This window comes from Triticum urartu, chromosome 1A (genome assembly GCF_056163025.1).
Source record: "Triticum urartu cultivar PI428250 chromosome 1A, HENAU_Tu73, whole genome shotgun sequence".
NCBI classification, from domain to species: Eukaryota; Viridiplantae; Streptophyta; class Magnoliopsida; order Poales; family Poaceae; genus Triticum; species Triticum urartu.
Window position 1 is genome coordinate 424,838,593 of NC_141873.1, and position 15,628 is coordinate 424,854,220.

Below are 15,628 nucleotides of genomic sequence, written 5' to 3' on the forward strand. Positions count from 1 at the left end.
TTGTAGAAAGGACCAACGACATTGGGTTCTGCATCTCGTGTGCCATCAGCCCTTGGAGCTGAGGGACCAGGGTTGAAGTCTAGTCCCAATGTCTTCTTGTTTTGCTTCGCTGAGTTCTGGGCAAACTGGAAGTCGCGCTTGAACAGAATGTCGTCACGACACCATAGTAGTGACGATGGGTGTGCATCAACAGGCTGTGGCCCACGGACCATGCAGGGATAGAAGCCTTGTTCAATGGCTTCATCTCTGGACCTGGGTTGAAGATTCTTGTATAGGATGTCTCCCCATGGTCTCTTGATGGCATTTTTCTCAGCATATTCCTGGGTTACAAATCGGTATTTGAACCATTGTTCTGCCCAATATCTTCGAATCCATTGGATTCGGGTCTTGCGCTGATTGTAATCCTCTTCAGGATCTGTCTTGTACAGTTCTGAGAGGTCATCTGGCAGATCTCTAGATGTTTCTCCATGACGCTTTCTGCCACCCTTCCTTGCTGATTTCTCTGAAGCCATGAACTTTAAACTGAAAGGCTTCAACATGTTCAAAGGCTTCAAAGATTTTCGCTTGCTGGACAAACATGAACTTGCTTCAGGAGAATTTATATGATGCTGTAAGAATTCTGCAAATGAATGCAGACTATGAGAACCAAGGGATTCTCCCACGGACATGTACCTGTGACAGCATTAAGGTGCGAGGGAAGGGGAAGAGGTCATATGCATTCTCAGAAGATTTTGAATATAAATCAGTTTAGAAGACATTGACCTCATCATGCGAAGACATTCACTCATAGATAAGGAGTTGGTTCCAGATTTGTATGAATCCAGAGATCAGTACAAGTGAGGAATCTAACTACTTTGTGAAGCATAAGTGAATATACTAGGCATGTTATGAGATGCAATATGAGAGAGATCTAACTTGTGTGAATAGAAACTGCTTGTGGTAGAAAGTGACAAAGCCATAGGATTAACGGTGCCGTAAAAAGGAAGTTTTATTTACCACACTGATAACTGCTAGACGGAGTGGAAGATGAGGCCGAGCAGTTCGATCTTCCGTGCCCTAACTTGGCGACGGAGGACACCTACGGCGACGACGGAGAGGACGATGTCCGCGGTCGGCGTGAAGACGGCGTCGGAGAGGTTGCGGCAGCGAAGCGCTTCGTCGCTGGCGTCGTCAGGGCTAGCAGTGGCGCTAGGGTTCGTGCGAGAGTGGAAGAAGAGATAATGACCGCCGTGAAGTGTGTATTTATAGGTAAAGGGGTGGCACTGCGTTATTACATAGGTGCCCCTAGCAATTCGCATCTGAGGAACACGTGGCCATTATGCAGAATTTTGGGGTTTGTTCCACGTCCCACGCATGCCTGGATTGTCGGGTGGTCATTCCTACTTCTCCGGGTTTCATGTGGAGGAATGAGCATTGAAGGTGGACTTAAGGTTTGTCTTTGTATCTTCTGCTGACAAGGACGCAGAGAAGACATTCGACAGTTTCAATAGAATGCATATGATTTGGAGAGATAGAGTTTGAGATAGATAGCATAGAGAGGTTAGGGTCCGGTCACATTCACTTAGTTCAAAAGATTTAACAAGAAGACATAGCTATAAGTGAATGCTGTAGAGGACAGAACACTAGTATATATATATATATATATATAATCAACATAGTGAAGATAATCATGAAGACATGTTGAGATTGAAGCCAAACCAAATGTGAAGACATAGCAAGGTAATGCCATGAGTGAAACACTTCAAAATAGAACATTTGGTGGTGGCGTTACCCACCGTATAGGAAGTATTAGATCCAGACACGGCGCACAATTATCGTGGCGCTCCGAAGTCAAATTCCACATTAATGTATTCACACTTAGAATGTATGTCTTCATTGATTGAAGATATACTTTACTTCATGTGTTGCACATCTAAGTCCTCAATATGCATAAGGGTTAGGATGTGTGCCTGATCACAGGACATTTGAGGATTCCAGGATATTTAGCTCACACCGTAACTTGCAAAATCTCTTCTCATCCAAGGGCTTGGTGAAGATATCTGCCAATTGCTCTTCAGTGTTGACATGTATGATATCAATATCTTCCTTCACAACATGATCTCTGAGAAAGTGATGACGAATTTCAATGTGCTTTGTCTTCGAGTGCTGAACTGGGTTATTGGCAATCTTGATGGTGCTTTCGTTGTTGCAGTAGAGTGGCACTTGCTTCAGATGAATGCCATAGTCTTTGAGTGTTTGCTTCATCCACAGAAGCTGAGCGCAGCAAGATCCAGCAGCAATGTATTCAGATTCAGCAGTGGAGAGAGATACACAGTTCTGCTTCTTTAAAGACCAACATACAAGTGATCGTCCCAGAAAGTGACATGTGCCTGATGTAGACTTGCGATCAACTTTGTCACCAGCATAATCAGCATCCGAGAATCCAACCAGATCAAACTCTGAGCCCTTTGGATACCATAATCCTAGAGTTGGGGTGTGAGCCAAATATCGAAGAATTCGCTTCACAGCTAAGTGATGCGACTCCTTTGGTGCTGCTTGAAATCAAGCACACATGCAAACACTAAGCATAATATCTGGCCTAGATGCACATAGATAAAGTAAAGAACCAATCATGGAGCGGTATACCTTTTGATCAAACTCTTTACCATTGTCGTCAGGACCCAGATGATGCTTGGCTGGCATTGGCGTCATGAAGCCTTTGCAGTCTTGCATACCGAACTTCTTCAGGCAATCTTTGAGATACTTCTCTTGAGATATGAAGATGCCGTTGCGTTGCTGTCGTATTTGAAGACCAAGAAAGAACTTTAGCTCTCCCATCATAGACATTTGATATTGCTCTTGCATCATATATCCAAACCCTTCACTGTACTTCTGATTGGTGCAGCCGAAGATAATGTCATCCACATATATTTGGCACACAAACAGTTCACCATCATATGTCTTCGTGAAGAGAGTGGGGTCGAGAGAACCAGGTATGAAGCCTTTGCTCTTCAGGAAGTATTTGAGTGTGTCATACCAGGCCCGAGGGGCTTGTTTGAGGCCATACAATGCCTTGTTGAGCTTGTATACCATGTCAGGATGTTTTGGATCTTCAAAGCCAGGAGGTTGTGCAACATACACTTCTTCTTCAATCTTGCCATTGAGGAAGGCGCTCTTCACATCCATTTGATAAAGAAGTATGTTGTGATGATTTGCATAGGCTAGCAGTATGCGTATGGCTTCAAGTCTAGCCACAGGAGCAAATGTTTCATCGAAGTCAATGCCTTCCACTTGAGTATATCCTTGAGCAACGAGACGAGCTTTGTTTCTGACAACTTGACCATGCTCATCTTGCTTGTTGCGGTATATCCATTTGGTGCCTATTATGTTGTGCTTCCGAGGATCGGGACGCTTGACCAGTTCCCATACATTATTCAGCTCAAACTGTTGAAGCTCGTCTTGCATAGCTTGAATCCATTCAGGTTCCATGAAGGCTTCTTCAACTTTCTTGGGTTCTGTTATTGAGAAGAATGCGAAGTGCCCACATAAATTTGCTAGCTGAGTTGCCCTTGAACGAGTGAGTGGACCGGGTGCATTGATGCTATCAATTATTCTTTCAATCTGCACTTCATTGGCAACGCGAGGATGTACAGGGCGAAGATTTTGCTCTTGCTGATCATTGTCGTTGTTAGAAGGAATGTCTTCAGGCTAAGCATTGTCTTCATGTTGATCAGGTGCTGAGATGATAAGTTCTTCTTTAGGATGGGCTTCAGAAGGTATAATTTCTCCAGTTCCCATTAGCTTGATTGATTCACTGGATGGAACTTCATCTAGCAAATTTGGCAGTTGCTCTCTTTGTGAACCGTTGGTCTCATCGAACCGCACATCCACTGTTTCAACCACTTTGTAATGAAAGAGATTGAAGACTCTGTAGGAGTGCGAATCCTTTCCATATCCAAGCATAAAACCCTCATGTGCCTTTGGTGCAAACTTTGAGGTGTGATGTGGGTCCTTGATCCAGCACCTGGCGCCAAATACTCTGAAGTAACTGACATTTGGCTTCTTGCCAGTAAGGAGCTCATAAGATGTCTTGTTCAGAAGCTTGTGAAGATAAACACGATTGATTGTATGGTATGCAGTATCAATGGCTTCAGGCCAGAATTTTCTTGGAGTCTTGTATTCATCTAGCATCGTTCTGGCCATCTCAATGAGTGTTCTGTTCTTGCGTTCGACGACCCCATTCTGCTGTGGTGTGTAGGGCTGAGAATTCATGTGTGATGCCCAAGGTATCAAGATATGTATCAAGGCCAGTGTTCTTGAATTCAGTGTCATTGTCACTTCTGATATGCTTTATCTTGGCGCCATAGTTGTTCATTGCTCGATTGGCGAAGCGTCTGAAGACATCCTGCACTTCAGTCTTGTAAAGGATTATGTGCACCCAAGTATATCTAGAATAATCATCAACAATGACAAAGCCATAGAGACAAGCAGTAGTAGTAAGAGTTGAGTAATGAGTGGACCGAAAAGATCCATGTGAAGCAGTTCAAAGGGTCGAGTAGTGGTCATGATTGTCTTCGAGGGATGTTTGGCCCTCGTCATCTTTCCTGCCTCACAGGCACCGCATAAGTGATCTTTCTTGAACTTGACGCCCTCGATGCCTATGACATGCTTCTTCTTTGCCAGGGTGTGGAGGTTCCTCATGCCAGCATGCCCAAGCCTCCGATGCCAGAGCCAGCATTCTGAAGCTTTTGCTAGAAGACATACGGCAAGCTGTGGTCATGCTGAGAAGTCTACCACGTACAAATCATCTTTTCGATACCCTTCAAATACTAGAGACTTGTCAGATTCCATTAGAACAAGGCAACGATATTTTCCAAATATTACGATCATGTTTAAATCGCAAAGCATTGAGACAGACATTAAGTTGAAGCCAAGGGATCCAACAAGCATGACTTTATCCATGTGTTGATCCCTTGAGATTGCAACTCTACCTAGACCCAATACCTTACTTTTACCAGTGTCAGCAAATGTGATGTGGCTCTTGTCGGATGGACGTAAGGTTGAGTCCATAAGAAGGCTTCTTTTGCCAGTCATGTGATTTGTACACCCACTATCAATAATCCATTCTGAAGACGCTGGTGTCGTACCCTACAGTGCAGTTAGGGGGATAGGCTTCACGAAGAGCATTGTGAAGCAAAAACATTTGACGAACCAGTGGGTTATGAAAGCTTAGATCCAGATTAGGACTAATAGGGAGAGTAGCAAGCGATTCAGGAACGAAGTACATAGTAAGACCATTCGGGCATTTGATCTTGCGCCCTACAAGATGTTTAAGGTCCCCAGCAATAGCGTCAGACGATTTTGGTTTTCTGCTGGAGACCTTTCCCTGCAAAAGAGAGTTAAGCTTTCTTAGCCACCCACATCTTCAAGGGTGGCTTAGAAGCAATAAGTCTAAGTGCAGCATCTGAGAACTTTGGCTTTGGAGCCCTAGCAAACAGTCTTGCAGGCGGACAATAGTACTCATAAGAATAAGCAGAATAGTTCTTGGTCTTACGAACATGGCGGTTTGACGAACCGCTCTCATATTCATATGCCTGAGTATGGTTTCCTTGCAAAACATTTGCGTTAGTGCGACTCAGGTGAGTCCTCTGTCTGTATGAAGCCTTTGGACCGTATGAAGCCTTTGGTCTGAGGTTTGTCTTCTTCACGTGAGGTGTCATGATGACATTCACAGGAAGATTCTCCAGACACCTTTTCGGAACCCAGATCTTCTTCATAGGCGGTCCATTCCTGCAGTTAGTACCAATGTACCTGGCAAACACTTCACCATTCTGATTCTTAAACAGTTTATAGTTTGCATCAAGGGATTCATCAATGATAATGGGGTTAGCACAAGTGAAGCCAGATAGATTGGATGGATCTGCTGAAGGTTCCTTTGCAGCAACCCACGTGGTTTTGGGGTACTGCTCAGGTTTCCAGTAAGAGCCATCAGCATTCATTTTCCTTACGAACCCAACACCCTCTTTCCTCGGGTTTCGGTTCAGAATCTGCTTTTTGAGGACATCACATAGTGTCTGATGCCCTTTAAGACTTTTGTACATCCCTGTTTCAAGCAATGTCTTCAACCTAGCATTCTCATCAACAATAGCAGTGGTATCCTCAGCAGAGGGGTTAGTTACCACATCAACAGTTGAAGATATTGCAACAGTAGTAGCAGTAGAACATTCAGCAACAGAAGTAGCATTATTACGCTCAATGCATTTAAGACATGGTGGTTCAAATCCTTCCTGAGTGGAACTGATCTGTTTGGCGCGAAGTGACTCATTTTCCTTTTGAAGATCTTCATGAGCCGCTCTCAATTTCTCAAGATCTTGCTTCCTTTGAAGATAATCATAGGAAAGCTTTTCATGAGCTGTTGAGAGAGTTTCATGACGACTTTCAAGTTCCTCATACTTAACGTGAAGATTTTTTATGTCTTCAATTAAGGATTCAGATCGAGTCATTTCAGCACCTAACAGATCATCGCTTCTGTCTAACAGTTTTTGAATATGTTCCATAGCTTTCTGTTGTTCAGTTGCAATTTTAGCAAGTGTTTTGTAGCTGGGTTTTGAACCATAATCAGAGTCATCGTCACTAGATGTTTGATAGTGAGTAGTGCGTGTGTTTACCTTGGCACCGCGTGCCATGAAGCAGTAGGTAGAAGCGGAGTAGTCCTTGTCATTTGCATCGGTGTCGGTGATGAAGTCATTGTCTTCAGTGTTGAAGATGGACTTGGCAACGTATGCTGTAGCCAGACTTGCAACGCCTGAATCGGACTCCTCCTCAGACTCCACCTCCGCCTCCTCAGAAGCGGACTCCTCCTCTGAATCCATTTCCTTGCCAACAAACGCACGTGCCTTGCCAGATGAGCTCTTCTTGTGTGATGAAGACTTTGAGGAAGACTTGGAAGAAGACTTTGAGTATTTCTTCTTCTTCTTGTCGTCAGAGTCATATTCCTTGCTCTTCTTCTTCTTTTTGTTCTCATTGTCCCACTATGGACACTCAGAGATGAAGTGGCCAGGTTTCTTGCACTTGTGACATGTTTTCTTCTTGTAGTCATGAGCAGAAGCTTCATCATTCCTTGAGCTTGATCGGGAAGACTTTTCGAAACCTTTCTTCTTGGTGAATTTTTGGAACTTCTTCACAAGCATAGCAAGTTCCCTTCCAATGTCTTCAGGATCATCCGAACTGCTGTCAGATTCTTCTTCAGATGAGGAGACAGCTTTCGCCTTCAAGGCACGAGTTCGCCCATAGTTTGGACCGTAGATATCTCTTTTCTCAAAAAGCTGAAACTCATGTGTGTTGAGCCTCTCAAGTATGTCAGACGGGTCGAGTGTCTTGAAATCAGGACATTCTTGAATCATCAGGGCTAGGGTGTCAAACGAACTATCAAGTGATCTCAGTAGTGTCTTGACGACTTCATGTTTGGTGATCTCAGTAGCGCCGAGGGCTTGAAGCTCATTTGTGATGTCAGTGAGTTGGTCAAATGTGAGCTGGACATTCTCATTGTCATTTCGCTTGAAGCGGTTGAAGAGGTTGCGAAGGACACTGATTCTCTGATCTCTCTGGGTTGAGACGCCTTCATTGACCTTGGAGAGCCAGTCCCAAACCAGCTTAGATGTTTCCAAAGCACTCACACGCCCATACTGTCCTTTGGTCAGATGACCACAGATGATATTCTTGGCAGTAGAGTCCAGTTGAACGAACTTCTTGACATCAGCAGCAGTGACACCTTCTCCAGCCTTGGGAACGCCGTTCTTGACGACATACCATAGGTCGACGTCAATGGCTTCAAGATGCATGCGCATCTTATTCTTCCAGTAGGGATATTCAGTTCCATCGAAGACGGGGCATGCAGCGGAGACTTTAATTATCCCTGCAGTCGACATAGCTAAAACTCCAGGTGGTTAAACCGAATCACACAGAACAAGGGAGCACCTTGCTCTGATACCAATTGAAAGTGCGTTATATCGACTAAAGGGGGGTGAATAGGCGATTTTTATGAAAGTCTTCAAAACGTGGAAGTTATGAAGACAAACGATAGAAATAAACCTATTACCCTGCAGCGGAAGGTAGACTACACTAGGCAAGCCATAGTCAAGTATTCAATAGAGTGAAAGCACAATGACTAATAGCAGCAATGTAGTAAGGATCAGGTAGGAAGATATTGTGAAGCCACACAGAACACGCAGTCACTCAGTGAAGACAAAAGATAGTGCGAACATACAATGACTTCACAAGGAGTAACAGTAAGTAAAGGGAAGGGAAGATGAAACCAGTGACTCACTGAAGACAATGATTTGTTGGACCAGTTCCAGTTTCTGTGACAACTGTACGTCTGGTTAGGGCGGCTAGGTATTTAAACCTTAGGACACACAGTCCCGGACACCCAGTCCTGAACACGCAGCTCAGGACACCCAGTCCTCACCGTATTCCCCTTGAGCTAAGGTCACACAGACCTCGCCCAATCACTCTGGTAAGTCTTCAAGGTAGACTCCCAAACCTTCACAGACTTCGTTCACCGGCAATCCACAATGTCTCTTGGATGCTCAGAACGCGACGCCTAACCGGCTGGAGGATGCACAGTCCTCAAGTGTAATAAGTCTTCAGATCACACAGACAAGAAGACTTAAGTGATGCCTAATTCTCTTTGGCTCTGGGTGGTTAGGGCTTTATCCTCGCAAGGAATTCTCTCTCAAAGGCTTCGAGGTGGGTTGCTCTCAAATGACAAAAACCGTACTCTGAATCTGAGCAGCCAACCGTTTATGGTTGTAGGGGGTGGGCTATTTATAGCCACTTGGCAACCCGACCTGATTTGTCCGAAATGACCCTAGGTCACTAAGGAACTAACACGTGTTCCAACGGTCAGATTTCAAACTCACACGACAACTTTACTTGGGCTTCAAGCAAAGCTGACTTGCCCGACTCTGGACAATATTCGCTCTCAAAGTCTTCACTCGAAGACATAGGTTTTGTTTAAGCATCACTTCAGTCATTCTGACTGGTTCTCTTGGACCCCACTTAACAGTACGGTGGTTCCTATGACTCAACATAGAAGAAAGAGAACTACGAAAGATCTAAGTCTTCGAGCTCCATAGGCTTCATGTGGTGTCTTCTCTTGTCATAGTCTTCAATGTGAATATCTTCATATACCACCTTTGACTTCAATGTCTTCATACATTTTTAGGGGTCATCTCTGGTAGGAAAACCGAATCAATGAGGGACTTCTACCTGTGTTATCCTGCATTTCTCACAAACACATTAGTCCCTCAACTAGGTTTGTCGTCAATACTCCAAAACCAACTAGGGGTGGCACTAGATGTACTTACAGGGTTATGACTTATGAGTACTGTTAATGATGGTAAGGTGGCTTTTCTAGCTCATTACATGTATTGTTTGTAGCTGCAAATAATTATGCATAGTGATACCTTTTATCGAGTCCTTTTTGCTCAAGCTTTTAGTTCTTTCTGGAATACAGTTGTATTACATCTTTTACTAGTGAGTAAATTCGCTTCATAAAATTAAAGTGATCATCAATAAGATGTGCCTCACTGCTGTTTAGTTGTGAGTGTGAAGTAAAATAAATAAATCATATTTCTCTAGGTATATTCCAAACATCAAAGTTGAAATAACTTTGATTTCCTAGATATATATAGTTAGGCACACAAGTTTGCTGGTAAATCTATATGTCTGCCAGATCATGATTTCTTCTTATATACAAGGTGTTATTTTAGCTATGAACAACGATATGATTACAAGTCCATTGCCATACCACATTCACAGTTTGGAATGTATCTCTCTGCTATCTTATCATACCACATTCACATATGTCTTAATACCTTGCCTTGCCTTGTTCGGTTGTAAGGGTACTAATTGGTCTTTTCTGCTGCTTATCAGAGATGGCGGGAAGCAGCCACCGCCGCTCTGCGACACCGCAGTACGAGTTGGATGCTTCCGAGTTCTTCACTATCATACTTGGGACTTCAGTATCATACATGACGCAGGTATATAAAATGAGAGATCTCCCCTAGCTTTACCCATCTCATTATGATATCTGTTGTTTGCCTACATCACTCATTGTCCCAAACTGCAGAGGCTGCCTGACAGTTTTAAGAACATGCTGATGGGTGAAGATCCGCCAAATAATGTGAAGGTGCGACAGGCCGGCAGCGGGTTTCGCAGGCTGTGGGATGTGGAGTTGGTGATCAAGGAGGGCCACATGTACTTTTCTCGTGGGTGGGAGAAGTTCTACCGTGCCTACGACCTGTGGCTGGGGTACTTCCTTCTCTTCAGGTACGATGACGACGCCACCATGCTCATCGTGAAGGTGTTCAACGCGACTATGTGTCGCATGCGCTACGCTGAAGATTATGATGCTGATACGTTCTGCCTCTTCTTATTCCTCTACATTCGGCTTTGTCTCACATCGATTGTTAACGGTCATTGTTGAATTTGGACAGGTAATGGGAGCAGCAGCAGCGACAATGGCTACAGCCAAAGCAGCAGCGACCATGGCTGTAGCGAAAGAAGCAGCGACCATGGTTGTTGCGAAAGCAGCAGCGATCTGGCTGTAGCGAAAGCAGCAGCGATTCTGGCAGCAGCATAGACAACAAGAAGGATGATCCAGACTGGAGTGCGGGAGAAGAGGAGCGGAGTGGGGATGAGGAGCTGCAGGATGACGATGGGCATCAGGTTGAGGATGACCTAGCGCTAGTGGTGGCTGACCAAGGGCAAGAGATGGTGGTGGCTGACCAAGGGCAAGAGATGGTGGTGGCTGACCATGGGCAAGAGATGGAGGTGGCTAAGGATGACCTAGCGATGGTCGTGCCTGAAGGTGGCCTCGCGATGGTGGTGGTGCCTGACAATGACCACGCACCGGTGGTGGCGCCGGTGATCCCACAGCTGGGCGACATGACCACGCCAATTGAGGTAGAAGACTACATCCCACTGCCTCCACTGCCTCCACCGCCTCGCCGCTCTTGGCGCATCAGGCTGAGGAAGGAGAAGGAGAAGAACAATGCATGAGAACTGAACTTTTGTGAAACTTTTGTGAATTGATGGATAACGGTGTTGGATGAACAATGTGAAACTTTTGTAATATGTAACGATGGAACTATGTGTTGGCTATGTATGTATATATGATGGAACTTGTGTGTTGGCTATGTATGTATATATGATGGAACTTGTGTGTTGGCTATGATTGTTATATGGATGCTTGTTGTATATATATATGTGTTGGATATCTCATAGGTGAAATAGTGACCTGAGATTAAGAAAAAAAATTAAAAAAATTGTTACTAATGGCGCATTACCGTGTGGTGCGCCATTAGTATATCAGACACTAGTGGCGCACCATGGGCAAAACTAATGGCGCACTGCCTGGTGCGCCATTAGTATACCAGATACTAATGGCGCACCAGTGGTGCGCCATTAGTAAAAAATTCTAGTGGCGTGATACTAATGTCGCACTAGTGATGCGCCATTAGTAGGCAAAACTGGTGCGCCATTAGTAGCCCTTTTCCTAGTAGTGTTCGCGGCCGGCTCAACTACGATTGATTTCAGCTTCACCGTGGTACTCATCAACTCCGTGGTGGATAACTACTAGCAATGGCGTATCCGGTGAAATCCATCCAACATATTTTTTATATTATATATTGCTTTCTTTAAAGGAGCAATTACTCCGGTTTGCAAGTTGTCCCATGCAGGATTAGAACCGCTTTATATCACGGTTAATTATGAAGAATCTCAGCCAACTCCTCAAGTCGCCTTGAGACTCGGGGGCTATGATGCCATGGCCCAGTAAATATTGCTAGTTTAAAGGCCGTCAGAAAATTGTCGGTTCAAAATAAAGATTTCGGTTTAAAATACGTATCAAGAGACATCTCTCTCCCGCAAAAGATTTGAAGCTCTCAAATCTGGTTGAAACATCCGGCTCAAGGTAAATTTGTCTCTTACAAAGCTTTTAAGCTCCCAAATCCGGTTCAAACATCTGGCTCAAGGATAATCTGTCTCCCACAAAGTTTTGAAGCTTTCAAATCCGGTTTAAAGGTTTCGGTTCAAAAAGAATTAATCTCTTGCAAGATTCGAGTTCTCATAAGATTAAAGGTTGCCAAAGAGAACTTGCTGCCATGATGCGCGGTTCAAACATGGGTATCCTGCCTTACGGCTTACTATATTATGGTCACTTGCGGGCTTCCTGCTCATCGAGCATAGCTGTCGGTACCCTCTTGATCGGCGCGATGCCAAAATTTATATGGTCACTTGGGGGCTTCCTATTCAATCATAGGTCGTATTCGAACCAAAGAGAACATAGCTGTCGGTACCCTCTTGATCGGCACACTGCCAAATTCACCAGGGGGCTTCTTGATCGTATTTGAATCATAGCTTAACTCCTTTTAGGTCCAACTTGGATTGTATTCGAATCAAGGTCGTTAAAAACCTCTCAAGGTCATTTGGGGGCTTCCTGTTAAAACATAGATCGTATTCGAACCAAAGAGAACAAAGTTGTCGGTACCCTCTTGATCGGCGCAACGCCAAAGCCACTAGGGGCTACATGATCGTATTCAAATCCTAGCTTAACCCCTTTGGAACGGTTTACTGATCGTATTCGAATCAGAAACCTTGATTTTTATTTGCTTTAAGTTTTTGCAAACAATCTTTGGTTTTGTCTTAAGACTTTTTTGTTTAGATCTAAGTATAAGTGTGGTTTCGTACAAAGCCGCTTGGCTTTGGACAATAAGTCGACCAGCATGTGACAATCATCATATATTTGGAAGTATTGGCTTCTAAGGATTGGGTTATCACCCTTACTGCACAGGTCATGTAAACCGGCAATACAAGTTCAATATCACCATGGTTATATGTGGGATATTATGACCCGCCCTGCGGTAAACCGCCAAGGGATCTTGTGATTTACTTGTGTGCAGGATAAGACTACATTTGGGTGGTTACCCGCCCTGGCTTTTGACGTTAAGTCGCCAGGGCATATGCTATTTAAACTCTGCAGGATTTACAGAGCTATGACTTACATAAATGATTAAGTTCCAGCCCATCATCAAAGATTGAAATTGGTGTCTCAAAAGGGTTATCAATTCTTGATTTTCTCAAAAGCTATAAGCCATCGGGTTATAAAAATTCCGGTTTGCAATGGAGGCGTATTAAATCGTCATCGGCCAAGAGCCGCCGGGTATTTAAAACTCCGAATTTACTTGTCAACAGATAAGGTATTTGAATCTTTAAATAGCCAAACTTGGCTGGATCTTCATTATGATATTGAATGATTGAGGTTTTCAAACTAGGTTATTCAAATCTTTAATAGCCAACATGGCTGGATTTTTTATTATGGTTATCAGTAACTAATATTATGATTAAGGTTTTCAAAGTCGCTTCAGTGCAATGGCTATTATTTTATCAATGGATATGATTTATTCTACAATGAAAGGAATAGTCCCGAGTGGCTGCAGGCTTACGACCCGGCACTTGGGGGCTACATTATTCAAATTGAGATTACATCAGATATGCAAGTCCCATGTTACTTCCAGCATGCACCATGGCACTTGGGGGCTAATGCAAAGTCATTTTTTGCTCAACTTATTGAAGACCCGACTCATCACATTCTAAATGAGTCGGACCTTGGGGGTCCCGACTATTTTCACTCCAGGGTTGTAGGATCATAACACGTAGTAGGTGACTATAACTTGCAATATCAGATCAAGAACACAAATATATTCATGAGAACATAAAGGGTTCAGATCTAAGTTCATGGCACTCGGGCCCTGGTGACAAGCATTAAGCATAGCAAAGTCATAGCAACGTCAATCTTAGAACATAGTGGATACTAGGGATCAAACCCTAACAAAACTAACTCGATTACATGGTAAATCTCATCCAACCCATCACGGTCCAACAAGCCTACGATGGAATTACACACGAACGGCGGTGAGCATCATGGAATTGGTCATGGAGGATGGTTGATGATGACGATGGCGATGGATTCCCCTCTCCAGAGCCCCGAACGTACTCCAGATCTGCCCTCCTAAGGAAGAACAGGGCTTGGTGGTGGCTCCGTATCGTAAAACACGATGAATCCTTCTCTCAATTTTTCTCTCCCTGAAAGTGAATATATGGAGTTGGAGTTGAGGTCGGTGGAGGTCCAGGGGGCCCACAAGGTCGTAGGGCGCGCCCCCACCCTTGTGGCTAGGGTGTGGGGCCCCTGCTGCTGATTCTTTCGCCAATATTTTTATTAATTCCAAAAATAATCTCTGTTGATTTTCAGGTCATTCCGAGAACTTTTTATTCTGCACAAAAATAACATCATAACAATTCTGCTGAAAACAGCGTTAGTCTGGGTTAGTCCCATTCAAATCATGCAAGTTAGAGTCCAAAACAAGGTCAAAAGAGTTTGGAAAAGTGGATATGTTGGAGTCGTATCAATGACACTAACAAAGAGGAGTTCGATGGTTTTTCTCTCTGCAGTGGGAACTACCACCTGTGTCTTAGGTGTCCTCTCTGCCTTTTTGGTGTCTCTTTGCCAAAGGGGGAGAGAGAGTAGGATTTGCGAGTGATGTCGTTTTCGTTGTCTCCTTGCTTTGGTTGAACCTTCGTCGTTGTTGCTTTGGTTGGTTTTATAATTTGTGTGTAAGACCAGGAGACTTATTCTATCACATGGTGTGAGACATATGATATCACTCTTATATCATTATTGTCCAGTATGTTTAGTAGCTTATGAGTCTATTTGTTATGTGCCCTTATCTTCATGCTCACATGCTATGCCTTGCTTCCATGCTTAGTATCATTTAGTTTGTTGCAAGGAATGCCTCATCTATAAAATTTAGGGGGAGTGTTGATCCTAGGTTATGAGCTTTGAAGTCCAAAGCATATCTAAAGAATGCACACATCTAGGGGGGCTGCCTATATTTTATAGACTTTGGGTTTGCATTTGTTAAATTACATATCCTTATGTGCAAATCCCGTATTGTCATCAATCCACCAAAAAGGGGGAGATTGTTAGAGCATATTTCTCCCTAAGTAGTTTTGGTGATTAATGACAATGCTTTTGCGGACTAATTGTGTGCATTGAGCATTTCAGATATCTTATGTCTAGGCACAGGACAATTCGGTGCCCCTCAGAGTCTATTGAAGACGGTTTCTTTCTACGTTTCTTTTCGGTGGATTTGAGTCATAGGAAAGCCGTACTATTAAGAGGGGGTCCGCTTCAGAAAGGTTTGGGTGGAATCACACGTACACATCTGTTCTTTTGCACCACCTTTCCTTCGCTTCATTGGAGCTCCAGTCCATTTTCCATGTATGGGCATATTGAAGGCAGCAGGGCGCATGTTTTAGTGGCTAGCGGTAGTACCGCTCTAGGGAGCGGTAGTACCGTAGGTGCCACAAGTAGTACCGCTCCAGGGAGAGGTAATACCGTTGTCGCCAACACCTGTTGCGTACACCTATGGTAGTAGATGCGGATGTAGTTTTTTACTACGACTCTTGAGCGGTAGTACCACAAATCTGCGTCCGGTACTACCGTACCGGATTTCTGCACAGTCTTTGCTTCAGCGGAGGTAGACAGGGAAGTAATTTTTTACTTCTGTGTACCTCCTGTGGCCGT

The 15,628-nt window shown here is 44.0% G+C and overlaps 1 protein-coding gene across 1 annotated transcript; it reads left to right on the forward strand.

The window, feature by feature from the left end:
* The first annotated feature begins 9,917 nt into the window (after window positions 1-9,917).
* On the forward strand, window positions 9,918-10,592 carry LOC147991520 (B3 domain-containing protein Os03g0212300-like). The gene is made up of 3 exons (XM_087538707.1): window positions 9,918-10,022; window positions 10,112-10,345; window positions 10,479-10,592. The coding sequence occupies exons 1-3, from the start codon at window positions 9,918-9,920 to the stop codon at window positions 10,590-10,592; spliced, it is 453 nt and encodes a 150-aa protein (XP_087394833.1).
* The last annotated feature ends 5,036 nt before the right edge of the window (window positions 10,593-15,628 follow it).

Excerpts from the sequence above, each read along its gene's own strand:
- LOC147991520 (XM_087538707.1), top strand. The coding sequence starts at position 9,918 with ATGGCGGGAAGCAGCCACCGCCGCTCTGCGACACCGCAGTACGAGTTG. Across the intron at positions 10,023-10,111 it reads CAGTATCATACATGACGCAG|AGGCTGCCTGACAGTTTTAA; the intron begins GTATATAAAATG and ends CCCAAACTGCAG. Across the intron at positions 10,346-10,478 it reads CCACCATGCTCATCGTGAAG|GTAATGGGAGCAGCAGCAGC; the intron begins GTGTTCAACGCG and ends GAATTTGGACAG.